The sequence below is a fragment of the Populus nigra genome, chromosome 12, assembly GCF_951802175.1.
Source record: "Populus nigra chromosome 12, ddPopNigr1.1, whole genome shotgun sequence".
In the NCBI taxonomy this organism is placed as follows: Eukaryota; Viridiplantae; Streptophyta; class Magnoliopsida; order Malpighiales; family Salicaceae; genus Populus; species Populus nigra.
Window position 1 is genome coordinate 11,678,090 of NC_084863.1, and position 21,473 is coordinate 11,699,562.

Below are 21,473 nucleotides of genomic sequence, written 5' to 3' on the forward strand. Positions count from 1 at the left end.
TTCCAGTCACCTTTTTTATTATTATTATTTTATATTTCAATAAAAATACCAATGTGCCCCTAATATTACATAAAAAAACAAAAGAAAAGTATTAATAAGCCCTTTAAAAAGGCTAAAAATTTTCAAATTTTAAGAGCTATATGGTTATTATGTTTAATAAGCATTCAAGTTAACAAATCTTTTATCTTTAAGGGCATTTAAATAATTCTAGTGTGCAATTACATGAAAAGAAAGATAAAGCTATCCCTAATAAAATCAATTATAATCTATAGATCCTGTGAAAAAATTCTATTACCTCTCATAAAAAGTTTAGTTTTTTTTTTTGTTAGAATGACAAACTTATCCCTCCATTATTCCAGTTAATAATGCTTTTTTTTTTGAGCTACAATACTTTTTCCACATCATTTAGTTTATATTAATATGTTCATAATCATCAAATTAGAATAACATGCTAGAAATATATATTTATATATAATTGTTATGTATGATATATCACTAATTTCATGAAATGACATTTAATTAAAATAATAAATCCCTTATTAATATATTAAGTACATATTGAGCATGAGTTTTTGCATTTTGATTTTATATGTAAAAAACTAGGGTTTTATTCATGAAAATTTGTTAAATTACTCAAGATCATCATTGATCAAATATATTTAATGTTATAAAATTAGATCATATTTAACTAACTTATATAATTAGAATAAGTTATTTGTGATCATATAAAATTCTTTGATATTTTTTTAAATAATTAAAAAAAATTTAAATTACAAAAATAAACACACCCTTAATATTCCAGAGTTAATAACAAAAATAATAAAATGAAAAAAACATTAGTATTTTAATTATATTATATATAAAGATAGATTTCTTTTAAATTTAAAAATTATATTATTATATAAACGGTAATTTTTGAAAAGATAGAGGTAAATTAAAAATAATAACTAAATTATTAGAAGTTAAATATAACTTTTTTTAATAAAATGAAAACAAAAATCTAGAATCGGAAAGAACAATCCTCATCCATATCCATATGTGAAAACGAGAACATATATATATACACACACACACACGTAGAACATTCTAGTAGAAAACAAATTCATGTTTAGAAGATGCAAGTAGATGATGTTTTATCCTGAATCTTGACTATTGTCTTTGTCATTCACCTAACCTTGAGAAAATATCATCACTTCAAATTTTCAGATCACAAAAAAAAAAAAAATCTTCAAATCTTGAATCGTGGAAACCATAATTAACGTAAATGGAGGAGATGACGGAACCGGAGAGGGTAGCAGGAGGAGGAGTGGCTTTGAGTTTCACGGTTAACGATGACGAAGCGATGTTAAATTCTCCAAAGGTTCTTCCTCCAAGATTAGGAAGACGTTTGCTTGGAGAGCCCAAAACACCACCCTCCGTCGAAGAAATCGAAGCTAAGCTCCGTGAAGCCAATCTCCGTCGCCAGGTATTATTGATCTTGGTAATTTGAAAAACAAGCTACCATTTCTATATTGCATCCAATATTTCTTTTTGTTTGTGGCGGTGATGCAGCGATATCATGAATTGTTGTCGAGTAAAGCACGGTCGTCAACTTCAAAAAGCGGTTTAAGGGATTGTTTACAAGCAGAGGAGGATCTGGGGCAGAAAATTAAAGCAAGGCTCAATGCTGCTCAACAGAAAAGGTGAATAAAAAATGTTAGATTTTGTAGTTTTAATTAAAAATGTTAAGAATTAACTTGAAGTTATTAAATTTCTAAATTGGGTGGTAATTTATTATGCGTAGCTCGGAACGAGAAGTGTCAAATCAGATAATTGAGTCCCGAATCTTTTTTTGAATTCAAAATTCTAACTTTATCCTACTGGCTTTGATCTTCTCAAGCAATGCTCTAACCCCACTTGCATTCCCGATTTAAATTCTATGATGATCAAGTAATGAAGGACGAATGCACGCTATTGCTGGATGCTAGAATTCAAAGTCTGTTTGAACAAGATAAAAGACAGATACCTATTTATCGTGCCTATGGTCTTCTGTTGAGGAGAACCTAACCATTAACTTCTTTTTGCATGAAGTGGGTGCCATTATTCGAAGTTGCATTCTTATTATAATTACAGGCCTAATACCTTTACTAATTCACTGAACAATGGCTACCATGTTTGACCAAGGCACATCACTTAAACTGATAAACTGTGATTTCATACGACACTAGCTTATCTTAATATTATGTGTAATGATATGTTCAGGCTAAGCATTCTTACTGAGGCTCAGATGCGCCTGGCAAGGTTAGATGAGCACCGGCAAGAAGCTAAAAGTGGACTAGAAATGCGTTTTGAGAAGGAGCGGGGTGAGCTTGGCATGAAGGTTGAGTCACGGGTTCAGCAAGCACAAGCAAACCGGATGCTTCTTCTTAAAGCTTATGGACAAAGGAGAGCAGCAAGGAGAGAGCGAGCTGCTCAGTCATTGATGCAAAAAATGACCCAAGAGATCAAGTACAAAGAGAGTGTTCGTGCTGCAATTTACCAAAAACGTGCTGCTGCTGAGAGAAAACGGCTGGGATTGTTGGAAGCAGAAAGGACAAAGGCCCATTCAAGGATATTGCAAGTTCAGCGGGTAGCTACGTCCATCTATAGTCAACGGGAGATTGAGAGAAAACGGATAAAGGACCAGTTGGAATATAAGCTCCAGAAGGTATGTTCCTGGTTGAAGTTGCTTTTTTCATTGAAGTATCTTCTGTTATCTCATTGTTTTGTTGATGCGAAGTGTTAATTTGATTTCACTAGGCTAAGAAACAAAGGGCAGAATATTTGAGGCAAAGAAGAAACCTGAATAGCCAAGCACATTTCAACTCAAAAACGATGCATGAGCAAGGGGAATATCTTTCAAGAAAGTTAACAAGGTGCATAAGCTGCTCAAAGTGACCTTTTCTAAGTGGTGCTTTTGTTTTTAGTTTTTTTCCTCTTTCTTTTTTCGTTTCTTTTCTCCCCCCTTCACTTTCAGGGTCTGTGTTGATGTGCAGTATAAGAGGAATGACTATTTGCAAATTATTTTAAATTTGTGCAGTATAATATTGTCTTCATTTAGGATTTTTATTGTGTCTCTCCATTAAGTAGGACATTTCCCATTTCCATAATCATGGTTTTATTATCAGGAATAACATTTTGTTTAGGTTTTGATTCCTATGTTGCTTGGACTCTTTAGAGCTTTGGTGGTGCCATTTAACTATGCATATTTTGTATTTTGGGGGAAGCATTTGATGAATCAAATTGACTTGTGAGATCTTCTTGTTCCTTTCATTTGTAGAGTGTTTGTTTCTTATGGATTCAAAATATGGATTTTGAGAACTTTGATTCTATTTTTTCTATTATTCTCTCTCCAGTTCAATTAAAATTGATTTGGCTGCTTTTCTGGCATCAGTTAGAAAATTTTAACTTATCAGCTGTTATGAGTGAGCTAAATCTGCAATCCCTGAGCTGGATAACTCATCTATGGAATGATGAAATGTGTGTTAGTCAACCAGTAGTCCTGTTATATATTTATAATATTCACATGGGTATGACAATATATAATATTCAAATTGGGTATGATAAGTTCTGTTTATCTATTCCTGTACAAATTTTTGTTGCATGTTGGTGTCCCTTATTATGTTTCTGCAAAAATAAAAGTTGTTTCTTCTCTCTGGTTTCATTGTATAACTACAATGTCTTTAACTACAGGTGCTGGAGGCGGTTTGTAAAATTGAGGAAAACTACTCTCTCTTTGGCAAAAGCTTATATGTCGTTACAAATTAACCAAGAATCGGTTAAATCAATGCCATTTGTGCAGCTTGCTCTCTGTATTGAGTCAGCAACAACCATTCAAATTGTGAAAGCCTTTGTCAACCGGCTAGAGAGTCGCATCACACTCTCACAGGAAGTTACAGGTAACCTATCTAGTCTTTCCAAAATTGATCACCTTCTAAAGTACGCTGCTTTACCAAGTCGTAAGGGCCCTTCAAGCAATGCTACAAGAAGAGGAGCAAAAATGATTAAGTCTAGTAAACTATCAAGGTACCCTGTCAGAGTTTTGCTGTGTGCTTACATGATAATGGGACACCCAGCTGAGGTTTTCAGTGGAGTGGGTGAGTGTGAGATTGTGCTGGCTGACTCTGCAGCCAACTTTATTCAAGAGTTTGAGTTGTTGGTCAAAATTATAATAGACGGCCCCATTAAAACGTCACAGGAAATAGCCTCTGCAAATCCAAGTCAAAAGACTTTCAGATCTCAGCTGGAAGCCTTTGATAAAGCTTGGTGCATTTACCTGCATCACTTTGTAGCATGGAAGTCTAAGGATGCGAAGTTGTTAGAGAAGGATTTAGTGAGAGCTGCTTGCCAGCTTGAGCTCTCTCTGTTGCAAACCTGCCAGCTGACTTCCAGAAATGATGGTGGTCTTACTCGTGATATGTATGGTATTAAAAAACAGGTAGTAGACTTGCCTTAAACAGAAGCTTTTTTTTTTTTTATAGAGCTTTTTTCCATAAACTAACATCATGTTGAATCATTTTGGTGACGCTAGGTTTTAGAAGAGCAGAAACTTCTCAGGGAAACAGTACAGCATCTGAGTGGCAATGGTGGGCTGGAACATATGGAACATGCTCTCTCTGATGTGCGGTCTAGATTTGTTGAAGCTGAGAAATCTGGGACTTCAATGGCATCTTTTACTTCAGATATTTTATCTTCCTTTTCACGCAATTCCCTTGAGGGCTCTTCAATTTCTGGCTTTGGTGAGACGCGTGATCTGGCTGAATGTATTGGAAACTCAAGCCACCAAATTCTCTCCTTATCTCAGGCAGATGATTCTTCCCCGGTCAAAGAACTTGATCCTTCACCTTCTAAAAAAACCATAAATAGCATTGTGCACTCTGACTCCATGTTGGCCAATGAGAATGAATTACTAGTAAATGAAATTCTCCATGAACATCATCGTGGTTTTGATGATAGTTTTAATGTTACTGATGAAGATCAGAATAGCCTCAAGGTCAATACATGAAAATATTTCTCATGCTCTCTGTTTATTCAGAAGTGTCACTTCTTCCTCAGTAATTTGTTAGTGTGGGATAGAGATAGAAATCCTCATCAATGCTTGCTTGTTTCCAATATTGTGCAGGCAAAAGTAAGAGAGACTATGGAAAAAGCTTTCTGGGATGGAATCACAGAATCCATGCAACAGGATGAGCCTGATTTAAGTTGGGTTCTTAAACTCATGAAGGAAGTCAGGGATGAGCTCTGTGAGATGTCTCCTCAGAGTTGGAGAGAGGAGATTGTTGAGACTATTGATGTTGATATTCTTTCCCAGGTAAATAAAGTTTTTAGTCTCTTTAATTCTGCAGCCATTACCAGTTATTATGTATTGAAATACTAATATTATTATCATATCTCCAAAATCCTTTGCCCCATGAAGGTGCTCAAATCAGGAACTTTAGATATGGATTATCTTGGGAGGATTCTAGAGTTTGCACTAGTCACGTTGCAGAAACTTTCTGCTCCTGCAAATGATGAGGAGATCAAGACCTCTCACGATAATTTACTGAAAGAACTAAGAGAGATATCTCAAGCTGCGGATATATCAAATGCTTCATTTTCCCTCGTAATGATTAAAGGTCTGCGCTTTATCCTGAAGGAGATTCAGGTATGTTTTGGTTCCAGTATTATGTCTCACGTCTATCCTGAAGTAGTTGCGGTTTCTGCAATTTTAGTGTTTTTTCTGTGGAACCTGAAAAGTGTCACCCTTCATTCTGGCTATCAGTGGCTGTATGATTCATGCATGTTTTGTAAGCAGCATGGCTGTCTCTGTGAGTGAGTCAGTGTATGTGCGTGTATGGGCTTGTGTGTCTGTGCCTGCAATTCTTATTTATGGTTCACAAGGACATGCGTGGTATTGGTTATAGAGGTGAACAAAAATCTCATTCAAGGAAAAATTTCTTGCTTTGAATCACTCGTTAAAGTTGGATCCTGGTCTTCTCTTATTTTCTGGGATGGAGTTTCAACTTGATCCCTGGTGTCGCTAATTGTACATCTGCTGGAATTAATTGTAGGATGTTTAATTTATTCAAGGGTTAGAATGCCCACTTGAATTTTCTCTGCTTCATTCTGGTACAACACAGTGGCTTGAGCCATCTACTTAGAGTGTTCTGGATTCACCTTTAATTTTTATTCCTTTTCCAGTTTCAAACCAGTTAGATGCATTGGAGACTGTTTCTTCTTCTTTATGCTTGACTTGCTGTTTTTTGGCGACCCTCTTATTTCTTGGATTAAAGATACCTCATTTTCTGCTGCTGAATTATCATTTGTGACTCTTATGTCTTGACAACAAGTTGTACCTTATCTGGCTTTGTGTGGGGGAAATTGTGTGTACACTGACATTATGTGTTACCTTTGCAAAACAAAGGATGGCTAGATGCATCACTCACAATACAAAATGAAGGCTAGGTGCATCACTTACAATACAAAATGAAGACAGCCTTTCGTTCATTTTATTAAGCTGTAAAAGCACCCAAACATACATCATTATCCCACATAAATTACTTTCTTTGAGTTCTAAACAAGGTAAAAATACTAACAAACTGGCTGGATCTGCAAATTCAACCAATATTTAGAGCCCGTTTAGCATTGTGGTAACAGTTGCTTTTCAAAGTGTTTTTCGCTTGGAAATGCATCAAAATAATGTTTTTGTACATTTTAAAATTCATTTTTGATATCAGCACACTAAAACAATAAAAAAATACCAAAAAAATAATTTGAAGCAAAAAAATCAATTTATTTTCAAAAACGCTTTTGCACCGCAAAAACAATTGGTCAAGGGTCTCTGTTTTTAATGTCTGTTTCCATGTGTGATCTGTTGCTCGCAAAGGATCATCAACCTTGCTTTAGTGTAGCATGGTTATTTGTCTTCAATTTTGATGCTGTTGATATGCAAAGGATGAGTGGTTTCCTTGATATAGTTGGACATATTTTTGTTAAAAAAGAAAGAAAGAAACTTATATGATAAGTCATCCATACACCACATGTTTTCTGTCATTACATTAGTGTAAATAATTTTTGCTGGTGAAATGAGCTGAAATAAGCTTTCTATGGGAACTTTGGAACTCTTGCATTTCTCAGGCCAGGAGAGATTAGTTCTCAAATACTGCAGATGCTTATTATGATGATGGGATGAGTGGTTGTAGACTTTTTGTTAAAAAAAAGAAATTTAGATGACATGTCATCCATAAACGGCATGTTTTCTGACCTTATATTGGTGTAAATAATCTGTGCTGATGGAATGTGCTGAAATAAGCCTTCTGTGGGAACTTTGGTACTCTTCAATTTCTCAGGCCAGAGAGATTAGTTATCACATAGTGCAGATGCTTCCCTCTGTTTTTGTTTTCTACTCATTCTTCTCCCTCCTTTTCCCATCTTTAATTATAGTGGTGGTTTGCTGGCAGATTCTGAAGACTGAGATTAGTAGAGCACGCATTAGACTTGTGGAACCACTCATCAAAGGACCTGCTGGTTTGGAATATCTGAAAAAAGCTTTCACTGACCGATATGGTTCTCCTGCTGATGCTACATCCTTGCTACCTTTGACGAGGAAATGGATGGCATCTGTGCATGCAGGTGCTGAACAGGAGTGGGAAGAGTACGTAGATTCTGTATCTGCTACAACAAGTGATACCCAATTGTCTATTCCAACAGCACTTAGGACTGGAGGCAGTGTTTTAACAACATCAAAAATTGGACCTCCAGCTTCCACAACAGGTTTGAATAGTGACTTCATGCATAAACTTTTGTTTCGTTTAGAATTGCCTAAAGTTGGACTAATCCCTTTTTGTTGCTGTGCACAACTTTATCAGGTCTTGAACAGCCAGGATGCACGGGAGAAAAGGCTGACTTGTTGATTAGGCTTGGCTTGATGAAGCTTGTGATCGGAGTAGGAGGGCTGACTCTTGAAGCTCTGCCCGAAACTCTCAAACTTAATCTATCCAGGCTAAGACGTGTCCAATCACAACTTCAGAAAATCATTACCATCTCTACAAGGTTGGTACTTGTTTGGGTTGTTACCTCTTAAAACTCCTCAAATTTAAGTGTGCATTCGTGCACTTCTTTTTTCATCTTCTTTTTCCTCCCTACTCTCTGTGCATGCATAGAAATATCATCTAATTGTACGCTGAAACCAAGTTAATGTGTTTCTGGCAGTGCATTGGTCCTGAGGCAAACCCTTCTGACAGAGAACTTGGTAACTAGTTCTGTGGACATGGAGAATGTAGTATCTGAGTGTGCGAAGAAGCTTTCTGAGCTATTAGACAGCGTGGAAGATGTGGGTATTTTGGAAATTGTTGATACAATTAGTGCGGTGTCAAAAAGCAGTGGCCATGATTCAAATGATGAAAAGCTCCGAGCGAGGAAGGAGGTTATGTCAAACATGTTGGTGAAAAGCTTGCAAGCCGGGGATGCTATATTTGAGCTTGTGTCTCGCACTATTTTTCTGGCTATGAAGGGGGCTGTGTTGGGAGGAAGTGGATCTAAAGGAAGGGAATTGGTGGAGACAGCTCTTCGGCGAGTGGGAGCAACTCTTCTTTCAAATAGGGTAATGGAGGCTGCTGAAGTTCTTGTTGTGGTGGCAATGGTTTCATTGAGCGTTCATGGCGAATGGTATGAAGAATTGATCAAGAATCTGTAACATGCTCATATAATGTGCTTGTAGATTGCATATTATCGAATATCCTTTGCATTACATATCTGTGTCAGTGAATGTGTTTGTATATCTTGTATTATATATTGATGGCTGGTGATGTTCACTTGTGGTAGACAAGTAGTAGAACGAACACCAACACCGATCCTACTTTGTGGATTGGGAATATAAGTTGTGACAATACGTGCATAATTTATGTTTTTTAAACATCTCCTCTCTCTGCAAGATGCATGCATGCTGTTGTATGGGCCAAGATATAGTTACTTGTGTAAGATGTGCTTTCCTCCGTCGGCATTTCATCGCCGTCTAGTCCCTGCCGTCACGTCCAAGCAACAAGGACTATGAGTGAAAATAGACATTGAAACAGTGTCTTAAGTCGGACAGTGTCAGTTGCTATGTGCATAATATTTTTCGCTTTCGGTTTTTCCTTTCCTCTTCTTTTTAGTTCTTACAGTTGTATGAGGTTAATTGCAACCACATAGATCTATTAAAAAACTTGAATGTGAGCACCTGCCTACTCATGCCTCATGCACAAGCACATGTGTTTACCATCATAGAGCTTCAACGTGAAATAGGAATGGCAATAATTATCCGGAATGGCAATAATTATCCATGTGTTAGATTTTTTTATATTTATATTTTATTTATTAGGTAAGAATTTCAAATATTTATATCATATTTATTGGTTTTTTTATATCAATATTTATACAAAAAAGAATATTTTTTTCTCTACAAAATTACTGACTTTACAATTGGAGAGTCATTACGTTCATAAAAAGAAACCTTTTGCAAGTACTAACTACTAACCACCTAACTTATTAGGCATCACCTGCCATAATTACTAGTCACCTGATTTATCAGACACCACTTGTTACTACTACAACTATTGTTCACTTAGTTTACTAGGTACCACATACTACTACCACAGCTACTAGTCACCTAGCTTAGCAGGCACCACCTACTATTACTATAGTTACCAGTTACCAGTTACCCGGCTTCCCAAGCATCACTTGCTACCAGTTATCAACCCTCTAAACTTTCTATATCAAGTCACCAAATACCTTATCTATGAAAATTGAATCAGATTACTTGAATTAGGAGATCAACCAATTAACCAAACATTAGTCTTCTTCCTAAACATCTTGGATTTTGAGACTCATCAATTGACCCTGTTTGTGGAAAATGGATAACAAAGCCATTAATTTCTAAAACTCTACTTTTTTTTATATATTTTCAGGTCATTCCATGACATACAACCTAGACACTATTGGGTTAGGATGCAAGATAAATCTACCCAACCAGACCTTCAACAATTCACTAGTCAAGTGCAACTCCTCACTGAGATAGAGGTTGGCAACCCAAGATCAAAATCAAACTTTGTCACCCCCAACAAGTCTTGGCAATTATGGTAACACACTTGACCTTATCATCATCGTCATTGGCCACTCCCAATGCTTGTAGCTTGTTGCACTACCCATAGGAGCTTGGGTAGAATGACCTTTATGAGAGTATTTTGCCTCCATGCTCGTGAAATCCCTCTAGGGGTCGATTGCGCCATTGTGATACTTGTGCATATAGCCAATACTCTAGACACGGTCCCTAAATAGACCTCAGTTACCAATCCTGTTCTTTCGCGCCAAACTATTTAGGCTTCCTAAAGCCCAACAAATCACCTATGATGCATAATCTTCAATGAGAATGTAAGTTTATTTTTGAAATAATAATAATGTATCTTTGACATACATTTTTTAAATATAAATCTTTAGCGGGGGGCTTTCAGCTACTCTTCTTGAAGGGAATTAACTTGGTCTTCCTAGAGCAATATTCCCACAATCACTAGGGATTGATCTTGAATCCCCCACTCTTTAGTGCAATTTCAGACTGACACATTCTCCAAATGATTCCAAAGGGCCTCTTACCAATTCATCAAGGGTTAATCTCGGACCCCCCACTCCATAGTATAGTCTTGAACTAACATATTCTCTAGATGATGCTTAAGAGCCTCTCACCAAGTCATTAGAGGTTGATATGAGATCCCCTATTCTCTAGACGATGCCTAGGGGTCTCTCATCAAATTGTCAGTTCATTCCCAGGTGATGCCTAAAGGCCTCTTATCAATTCGTCAAGGGTTAATCTGGGATCCCCCATTCCTCGAGTAATACCTTAAAGCCTCTCATCAATTTGCCAATGGTTGATCTTAGACCTCTCACCTCTTCAATGTAGTCTCGAATTGGCACCACTCTTCAGTGGGGGGCTTTCAAGCCCCCACACCATCACCAGGGAGGCTATAGACATCCTAGGGGCTCCCAAGCTCTTACACCATCACCAGGAAGGCTACAAACCTCTAAGAGGCTCCCAAATCACCATGTCATTCTAGGGAGGTCACATACCTCCCACACTTCAGTGTGATCACTCTTCAAGGGATGAACTTAGTTTTTCTAGTGTAATAGAACTACCTTTCATGGATCCGTCCACTTCGCCCCTTAAAAATTTTTCTAAGTATGAATGTCGACATGGATCTGCTCCCTTCTGCCCTAAAAATTTTTCTAAGTAAGAGCGTCATCATTGATCACCATCCTTGGGTTCCTATAAGCCTTTTAGAATGTTTTTTTAAGTATAGGCTCACCCTTCATGGGTTTGTACTAGCCACTTAGAATTTTTTCTATGTATGAGCTTCTTCTTCATAAGTTTCCTTGACCTTTTAGAAAACTTTTCTAAGTATGAAGTCTTTTATATCTCACTTCACCTTCCTAAGATTTTTTTTTCTAAGTATGGATTCCTCTATAATTCCCCTCTACACATTTAGAAACTTTTTCAAACATGGCGCACACCCTTACACACGGACTCTTAAGTTTATTACCCAAGGTTTCAATCCTTGTTCTTATATGAAGAAAATTTGACGAACTCATCATGGTAACCAGGTATTTTTACAAGTATTTACAAATTAATATTACAAATACTTAGGAGCTATTGATGGACCCAAATAAAATGAACCCAAACCCCCCCACAAACGGGCCTAAAAAGCCCTTATAGGCTCGGGCACGTGTCTCAAACCCAACACCCCTTACGGGCTCGAGCTTACACCCCGAACCCAACACTCGTCAGGGAACTTTTTTGGGACCCCATGTGAATCTCTCAATATTTTATACTAATTTGATACATATTATTTTGTGTAAAATACAACTCAAAATATCACAAATATAAAATTACACTTTAGCCTCTCCTCTAAAAAAAAATACAAGATTCAAATGCTATCAATACATCATATTTCAAGCCAAAGGTTCACAATTTCTTCATTCGTAACATTTTCAGTATACATATTTTCAAAGTCTATCTCTCTAAAATATCTTTATACATTTTCTTTCTACAAAGTTACTGACTTTTCAATCGGAGAGTTCTTACATCCATAAAAAAAATATTTTACAGGTACCAACTACCAACCATCTGGCTTACCAGGCACCACATGTTACTACCATAACTACCGGTCACCTGGTTTATCAAGCATCACCTGCTACTACCACAATTACCGGTCACCAGGCTTATCAAACATTATCTACTACCAATTACCAACCCTCTAAACTTTCCATATCAAGTCACTAGATACCTTGACTATGAAGAATAGATCAGATTGCTTATACTAAGAGATCAACCAATTATTCAATATATCAACCTTATTCCTAAACGTCTTAGATTTTAGGACTCATCACAACGTTAAGTCTTTCACTGTGAACCAAAACATATTTCATTATAAATTGGAATAATAAAATGATCATTTTGCCCTTCTCAAACAAAATAAATTAACTTGCTACTAGTGTAATAAGGTTTTTCTCACATGATCTATTGATCATTATCAGATTGATTGTGGACAAAAAGATCTTTTCACATTTTATTAGCATAGTAAAATAACTTAATTACCATTAAAAACAAAAAAAAATATTAAATTAGCATCTAAGGGTTTTTTTCATCTTTTTCACCTTTTTAAGCACAATGAAATGAATGAATTACCCATAATAAAAATTATTAAGTTGTCGTCCAAAGGTTTTTTTGTATTTTCAACCTGTTTTTTTTTTTTGTTATAATCAAGTTGACTAGGAGAAATTTAGTATTTTAATAAATATAAAATATTATTTTAAAAATAAAAGTGGTAGCGCGTACACATGCTAGCAGATGGGAGACGTCCGTTCTATTCAAGCAACATAAAAGGCATCATTCGAAGGCCAAATAAATGCTTATTTTTTTTATTTGTTTTCTATAAAATTTTTCACTAATTTTAAAAACACATAGGTTATCTCAAGTCTTTTTGTTAAATTTCATTGTTTTTAAAGAATTTTTTTAATTAAATTAAACTAGTTGATCATTTAAGTATTATGAGATGTTCACTTTATAATATGTTATTTGATTTATTTTTTAAGTCATTGCAGCTTGTGCAACCTATTTATATGTCCTCATACAACATTTCATAGTAATATTAAAACCGTCCGGTGAACTCTTTCTTTCTAGTAATGAGACAATTCTCACTGCAAAACAACGATAAGTTTTCATAAAACTTCTTTTTTCTTCCAAATATAATTTTGAGAACTTATTTTTATAGTTAATTATTACTCAAAAAAAATTATTCACTTTATTTATTATCAATGTATTTTTTTTAATCATATTATTAAATTAACAAAAACTTACTTCTTAAATGCTAGCATTCCAAGTCCACATGAACATCCTTTTTTAAGTTAGAAAAAACTTGTCCCGGTCTGGGTTGTATAACCTAAATGGTCTGATACCCTGCACACCGCAAGTCCACATTAACAGTAGCCATGCTCCAAACATAAGTCTTGCCTCACACAGGGGAAGAAGAAGGTATTTATCCAGAAATACAGAGCAAGAAAAAACGTACGCTTTCATCATGTATAAACTACAACATCAAAATCAAACAACAGGGATATTCTACTCTCTCATCAATGCAATCACTACACCTGTGATTTTGTATGGAGTAAAAGACGCGTATAAGCAAATACATATGAACTCAATATTTCACCAGGAGTGGAAAAAGGGTACTAGCATATACAAAAAAGCCTTCCTCCGCAATTAGTGAAAACATGTTTAGGTTTATACGGAAGAACTTGTAAGCATATCATGCCTCATGTTCTGTTCAAGAACCTCCATGACGATAATAGAGCACTGACCGGTAGATGGCAGCAACATGAAGAAAGCAGATGAGCACTATGAGGAGATCATCCAAGAGACCAACTATTCCCAAAATTCCTGTAAATTCACCCATAGCTGATTGCATTATTTTAATGTTATTCACCAAAACAAGAGAACCAACGTAATCCAAAAGAAATACAAAATATAAATGAGTAATTAAAATAAAGCAATTACTTACCTTCTGGAATAATGTCTACAGGGCTGATGATGTAGACAGCACTTAATACCATCTGCAAACAAGAAACAAATAAGAATCTTGCTGTAGAAATGAAACTAGTAGTCCAACCAATATCAAGTAATGCATAAAATACTCAATTGGGTTAATGTAAGAAGACTAGTCCTTTAGTCTCATGGAGTTCTGACAGCAAATGTAGTTACAGTTTCTCCTAGCAAACTAACAAAATTATATGCCAGTCAATGATTGCAAAACATAACAGTAAACTGAATACGATGTTGCTAAGCTAGTCCATCTTGCATATGCAGTCCAACAAGAATAACTGTTCATACTAGACTAGATTATTGTTAGTGGCAGAAAATCAGCATGTCAATGGCAGAAATTATGACAGATTCTTGGCAGGAATTGCTGTCCCCCATTTTCAGCTATAAATAGAGAGGATCAGAGAGGGCAAAGGGTGACAGCAAACACACTAAACACGTAGTAGAAGGAGCTGTCTTCATTGGCAGAAGCAGCTGCAGAATGGCAGCATTACAGCAGCCTCTTGTCTTTGTAGATTTCCTTCAACAACCTACTTTCAAACTCTCCTCTGTAAATTCTAACAATTATGTCATTGCCATATGTCATGGATTAGACAACATGCAGCTGCATTAGTCCTTTGAAACTGAAGAACAGCAAATGGAATAATATATTTGGGAGGAATTCCTCCACGAAAGGGCATTAGTAAAGAAAACCTATACCAATTCCATTAAGCCAGCATCCAGATTTCCATAAAATCATATCATAACTTAGGAAGCCATTTCTCATTCTGACGATCTTCTGCTTAGTGATTATACCATGTCTTTCTTGAGTTAAGCTCTAGTGCCCAAAACAATATTCTTGTTCACATAATATATTATATTAGATGTTGAAGAACTAAGCACCAGTTTTCTAGCATTCCATTAGAGGCCTTTGTTACAAGCCAAGGATTGGTGGAAGAAACCTAGTAGCAACATGCGATAAATATGGCAGAAAACAGTTCAATAGCAGCAGCAGTAATAATAGTTGTAACTAAAGGGAATAATAAGCTCGTGAAGGAAGTTTAGTTGGTTAGGAAATTAGTTTGAGCTGTTAAGAGTTAGTCAGTTAGTATAACAGTTAGTATAATGCATTTCATTGTATTTAAGTCATGGTATTGGAAACTTGTAACTCGGGAAATAAGATTGAATATTTAGTGGTGTATTCTACACACTTGTTTGTTAAGGAAGATCATTAGCAGCCTTCTCAAACGCTCAAGATGTGAAGGCATGGAATACTTAAATTTAAAAGTATGTGACTCTCACCGCATACTGTAGGCAGGATCGAGCAGGGGTTTGATCTTAAATCTCTTTTGAACAGATGGATTAATTTTAGGTTAAATCTTAACAAAAATAAGAAGATAAAAAGGTTAATAGTATGTTCCTAAAAGATGACAAAACATTAGGCCGAGTAAAAAAATCAAATAGCTAGCAGCATTCTTATGGTTCATCATTCACGCAAGAGTTTAGAAACCACAATGCTAGAAATAGGACTGGTAAAAAGTTGCTAGTTTACTTAACTGCAATGTAGACACGTGCCTTGATGACCACAGGAAGAGATCTTTGGGGATCCATTATTTCTCGCAACAACCTCCGGAGAAGAAATGGAAGGTCTTGCATTCTCTGGGGATAAGAGAAACCATCTTTTAAAACCTCATAGCAGTTAAAATACAGTAGTTAAATGTACGTATGATATGATTATAAATGCTGAAACAGATAAAAATTCTGGTACATGTCATGACTAGTACTACTAATCATCAATCATTTCTAGCTTACTTAGGATAAAAATGGTATTAATTTATGCAAGACATTGATCAAGTATGGTTGAAAGTTGAAACAGAACATCAAGAGAACAGATCAGGTAAAGATTATATGGCAGACTAGTAGATCCAGAAAAAGAGGCTGCTGTTTGCATAATTGGCACCTCCAAATCAATAGAACCCAATAATAGTTCTTAGTAAACCAGTTAAGTGACAACTACAGGATGCGGACAACAAAAGAAAAAAAACTTGTGTCTTTTTATAGACAATGGGCATTTCTGTAATTTCAGGAAAATCTGGAAATTTGTCTAATTCTTGGTTTTATTTTCTATTTAGTAATTATTTGCCTAAGGAGTAATTAGTTTTATTAGGTTTTTCCTGCTCTACATAGGCTTGGTATTTTTTTATTAGGCTTTATTGGATTTGGACTATTAGGACTTATAAATAAGTATGTAGGCTTAATAGCATTTTCAATTCATGAACTTTTTAAAATTTTCTATTCAACTGCTGAACTTTCAATTTTTTTCAAATATAAGTGTTGTCGTTAAGTTTTGTGTATTTTATGTTGACCTGACTATTAAATTGTCGTGGCATGATAACATGTTTTCCAAGCGTGCACAAACTTTTTAGCTTGTTTCTAATTAAGTATATATACTTTTATTCTTTTTAAGTGTTTATATTTGTATTTTTTTTCTATTTGAATGTTTATGCTTTTGTTAAAAGCCATTTTTTATATAGAAAAAAAAATAATTTAATTAATACCAAGCCATTACAATTTATATAAGACTCAAGAAAAATATGAGCACGAAAGTTGATTCTGGTCAAAAGAAAAATAACTCAACAACTACAATAATAACCATTACCCTTTTAGATGATATCTTGTCTTGTCTATTTGATGTGCTTCTAAATAGATTCTTTTAATGTTTACTTTGCATCTTTATATGATCATATTTGACTAAGACCAAACAAATGAATTTTTTACAACAAAACCACACATATCAAATTTATTAAAATGAAAAAATAAAAATAAAACTAGCATGCCTTGAAAAAAGAAAAATAGATTTTAGATTCATTTGATTTTCTCTTCTTTCGCTAGAATGAAACATATCTCTATCTTTATTTTGGTAAGTTAAAAAATTTAATTATTTTAAAAAATTAACAATTTTAAGTACAAATCCATAACAAGGTTCATTAAGAAAATCCACCATTATTAAGTATTTTAAAAAAATGTTTTATCCCATATAAGGATGTCAACAGGTAGAAACATTAACTATTAACTAATAAATTAAAAAAGAACAATTAATTAATAAATTATTGAGAATTGAGACACTTAAATAAAAAATAAATAAAAGTACAAACACTTAAGGAGAAAAAAAATATAAAATACAAGCACTCAATTAGAAACAAACTAAAAAGTTCAAACATAATTGGCAGACATGTCATTATATCACGTGTCAATTGAATGACCATGTCAGAATAAAATAGACAAAACCTCACAGAAACACTTGATTGGAAAAAAATTGAAAGTTTATGTACTCGAATAGCAAAAATAAAAGACATTCAAATAGAAAAAAATGAAAAGTTCATGAACCAAAAATGTTGTTAACTTCTATCTAGTACTTTATTAGTCCTAAGGAGTAAATAGCTTTATTAGGTTTTTCATGTTCTACATAAACTTAGTATTTTTGTATTTAGGAATCTAAGTCCTTATTGGATTTGGACTACTAGAACTCTTTAACTAAGTATGTAATCTTTCAATATTATGAATACAAGTTTATTTATGAATAAAATTCTAGCAATTTGCTTTTGATTGTGCGACTCAATCTCCACTTAGGTGTGACTCCTAAGAACCCTAAGTGTGAAGCTTAGTTTTTTCCTATCCTCTAGGTGTGACTCCTAGAAATTTATCCACATTTTTCCTCAAATCCACAAGAAATCTACATCAATACAACAGCTCTAAAAAACCTCTGAAACTTAGATCCAGAACAGCCCCTAAGCTGTCCTGCATCACTACACATGGGGCATAGGTATCAGACCTCATTGTTCCCCGTCAAAAGAGTACCTACTTCAAATCTTACTAATACTACCAAGTAATTTTTTAGAGAACTCGATCTCACATACAAGTTCTATATACAATTAAATTTCCTAATGCTGTGTAGTTTTCTATGATTTTAGCTGAGTAATCACAAATCATATGACATCATATTCTGTAACATAAGAAAATACCCAAATGCATCCATGAGGAAGAAAAAAAATATACTTCCTATCTGTGGAAAATGAGAAAAAACTGGGACAAAGTAGTGCGACCATATAGACCATAAAGTAAAGCAACTATTCCTCTTCTCCTTTTTCTCTAAAGCTAGAGCAACTGCTATCTGCAGAGAACGAGCTGGCAGCTGAGAATGCTGCATGGAAAAAGGAAAGTGGGACAAACAAGAATTTTGAGGGAGCACCAAGAAGGCAATAATACAGCCTTTAAGGATCAAATTCCACATAACAGATTTAAGAAGACAAAAAATCCTCCTAAACTTGCACAAACATGTGCAAGTAGTGGAGAGACAAGGAGAGCACAAGAACCAGCCAAAAGCATATGGGACACCAAGCCATACATGTGCATGCACGTACTCTTATCAAGACTCTAATCTTATGAATCTTAGTAGTGTTGGTAAAAAAAAACAACATGCATTCCAAGACCAAAATCATTATCTATCCTTTGTTTTGGCTGTTGCCTTTTGAGATCGGGCTAGAGTTGCCATATTCTAAGGAAATATTAGTTGCAGGGAAAATTTTGTTATAGACAAGATACCCGAACATGTAATCCACATACCTGAACAAGACTACTGGTATTTCCACCAAAAAGATGATTGTATCTTTCAATTTTTCCAAGAACCTCAGCAACATTAGGATCATTGCGCTCCCTTAATGAAGCTTCACCAGGAACCAACAATGTAATCTGTCGACGACACAGCGGACATTTACATGGCTGGAGTACAGATCCATGATGCCAAACAAGCATAATACAATCACCTAAAAATACCAAGTGAAGAAAATGTTAAATTACCTGCAGGTTTAATCTTAACAGTCTAGAACCCAAATGTTAGAAGGAGAAAAAAAAATTAAGTAAACCCCCCAAATATCATTTCAACAGGCTTGACAAAAAAAACAGATAAAATTATGCATTTTGACCACATAACTGGACAAAAATTCGTTCTTTAACTATAATAAAATGACACCAAACCAATTATGTTCCTATAGACAACTGTGCAGACCATAAACTATAAATCAAGCATCATTACAATGGTAATTTAGCAAACAAAAGAAAACCCATAAAAGATAAGCATTTATCCTTCTTGAATGGTATCATCAAAATCTTCTTCCTGAATAAAAGATGAATAAAAATAAAAACCGACATTGCATTCACGTATTTAAGCTCACCCAGAAAGAACCCAGATCCAATCAATCAGCAAAACATGAAAGGAAGCAAATGTGTAGATAGAAACTGACCGCAAAACCAATGAGAGCAATTGGCCTGACAAGCAATGTTGAACTGTCCATGGCATATGGCGCAACAATCGTTCCCTGGAGGTCCATCCATTTCCCCCTTCTCTTCTCTTCTCTTCTCTTCTCTTTCTCGTTTAGGGAAAATGGAAAAAGAGTTCCACCATTAAAATAAATAATTCAACAGCTGCCTCTCTACAAATCCTCAGTCTCAAACAGACCAGCAGGTGATATATGTTGTTAATGATTGAAAAATGATAAATACTTGTACATAATATGGTATTTATAGAGTATATACGAGAAAGGATTGGCTAAAACTATAAAGGACAAAAAGAGAGAGGGCAAACTACAGATGGGATCCCATAGTTTTTCTAACATTTGCTCCCTATAATTTAAATATTTTCTTTTGGTTTGAAGATCAGGCATCTTTGATCCTGTTTTTGTACATATTTCGGATATTTTGTAACATTTGCTCCCCTGTTATTTGAATTGATGCTTTCGTGAGATATTTTATTTCCCTAACATTTATTCAAATTCAAATATGAAGCGAATTTACTTTTCACTTAAGCCGACACCTCAAGCAATTATTTAAATATTTTTAATAAGCGTGTGTGTGTGTATTCAATTAACGAAAGCTAAAATATGAAGGGAAGATACTGCAGACTATGAAAAGTGTTTTTATGGTTTTGCTCATCCCATAAAAAAAAAATTAATTTCATTATTGGAGGCATTGAGTCTTTTTTTTATAAGTGAATTAATCATAATAAATAAATATTTTAAAAATATATATAATGAAACAATTAAAATATTATTGAAAGCAAAATTAAAATTAAAATTAGCGTTGAGGGGTTTTTTCATATTTTTCAGAAAGCTTTTTTTATTATTATTAATTCAACTAAGTGGAGATTTGGTATTTGAATAAATATAAAAAAATAGTGAAACGATCAAAATATTTTTAAAAGCAAAAAAATTAAAACTAATGTCAATGAATTTTTTGTGTTTTCACAATAATATTTTGTTATTATTAGGTCAGTTGATAAGCAAATTGATATTTGAATAAATAAAAAAATAAAACAAAAAAAAAATTGTTTGGTATGTGCGGCATCTGTCAACACCTTAAACCATTATTTTTTCGTATTGGTAGAAGCGTCATTGTGTCTTCTTTCTTTTAAGGCAAAGTGTGTGGTCAATGGCGACATGATTTATCACTGAAGACACTTTTTCCCTCCTTTTTTCTCTCTTTTTCCCTTGAAATTCATGCTACCCATATAAAATTTCAGAGTTGTCTTGTGATTTAAGAGTATTGCCACTTAGATCCTTATTTTTTAAAAAAATTTTAAGGCTATGTTTGTTTCCCGGAAAGTGATTTTCGTGAAATCATTTCCCAAACTTTCCTGTGTTTGTTTGCCATTAGGAAAGTTGGTTAACGGAAAAAAATTTCCAGTCAAAGGAAAATTTGGCTTAGTTTTCAGGAAAGTGTTAAATTTGGGTGGAAAACACTTTCCAGAAGTTGTGAAAAATTTAAAAATGTCATATTATTTGTTGATTATATCAAATTTGGTCCTCAAACTTTTGATTGCAATATATATTTTGTTTTGAATATTTATTTTTCAATTTCATCTCTTAAAATTTAATTTTTATATTAACTTTGGTCCTTATTTTTATAATTGTTATTTGCTTTTCCCTTATTATTTTTTTATTGAAATTTTTTATCTATTAAATTTAGTCCTCATTCTTTTGATTGTTACTTATTTTATTTGAAATAATTTATGAAATATTAATTATTATTATTTTAATTTCTTCATCTTTTATTTCTTTTATTTTTTAGATTTGATCTCTATTATTTTGATTATTATTTATTTTATTTGAGATAATTTATGAAATTATATTTTTTTCAATTTCATTCTCATTTAGCTTTTTAATTTGTAAGATTTGTTTTTAATTATTTTAATAAACTTGAGAAGAATAAAACATTAATAAGTTATTTTTCAGCTCATTTTCCATGACATAACCAAACATTGGAAAGTGTTTTCCAACTTATTTTTCATTACACTACCAAACATCAGGAAAATAATTCACTT

At 34.1% G+C, this 21,473-nt stretch overlaps 2 protein-coding genes across 2 annotated transcripts; one reads left to right on the forward strand and one right to left on the reverse strand.

The window, feature by feature from the left end:
- Positions 1-1,078: 1,078 nt before the first annotated feature.
- LOC133669506 (uncharacterized) lies at positions 1,079-8,913 on the forward strand. Its single transcript, XM_062089676.1, has 11 exons — positions 1,079-1,465; positions 1,552-1,682; positions 2,242-2,686; positions 2,779-2,894; positions 3,712-4,456; positions 4,550-5,011; positions 5,141-5,329; positions 5,435-5,662; positions 7,458-7,770; positions 7,866-8,049; positions 8,209-8,913. Exons 1-11 carry the CDS (start codon positions 1,265-1,267, stop codon positions 8,690-8,692), a joined length of 3,498 nt encoding a protein of 1,165 aa, XP_061945660.1. The 5' UTR covers positions 1,079-1,264; the 3' UTR covers positions 8,693-8,913.
- Positions 8,914-13,570: 4,657 nt separating this feature from the next.
- LOC133670177 (uncharacterized) lies at positions 13,571-19,906 on the reverse strand. The gene is made up of 5 exons (XM_062090683.1): positions 19,399-19,906; positions 18,722-18,921; positions 15,656-15,757; positions 14,082-14,133; positions 13,571-13,960 (listed from the first exon to the last, which is right to left on the reverse strand). The coding sequence occupies exons 1-5, from the start codon at positions 19,487-19,489 to the stop codon at positions 13,848-13,850; spliced, it is 558 nt and encodes a 185-aa protein (XP_061946667.1). The 5' UTR covers positions 19,490-19,906; the 3' UTR covers positions 13,571-13,847.
- Positions 19,907-21,473: the final 1,567 nt, after the last annotated feature.

What these genes read in the sequence shown, in the direction of transcription:
- LOC133669506 (XM_062089676.1), top strand. Translation starts at nt 1,265, where the DNA reads ATGGAGGAGATGACGGAACCGGAGAGGGTAGCAGGAGGAGGAGTGGCT. An exon ending in TGGAATATAAGCTCCAGAAG is followed by an intron (nt 2,687 to 2,778) that starts GTATGTTCCTGG and finishes TGATTTCACTAG; the next exon opens with GCTAAGAAACAAAGGGCAGA. An exon ending in TGTATGGTATTAAAAAACAG is followed by an intron (nt 4,457 to 4,549) that starts GTAGTAGACTTG and finishes TGGTGACGCTAG; the next exon opens with GTTTTAGAAGAGCAGAAACT.
- LOC133670177 (XM_062090683.1), bottom strand. Translation starts at nt 19,489, where the DNA reads ATGGATGGACCTCCAGGGAACGATTGTTGCGCCATATGCCATGGACAG. An exon ending in TTGCTCTCATTGGTTTTGCG is followed by an intron (nt 18,922 to 19,398) that starts GTCAGTTTCTAT and finishes TGGTATTTTTAG; the next exon opens with GTGATTGTATTATGCTTGTT. An exon ending in ATACCAGTAGTCTTGTTCAG is followed by an intron (nt 15,758 to 18,721) that starts GTATGTGGATTA and finishes TCTTATCCCCAG; the next exon opens with AGAATGCAAGACCTTCCATT.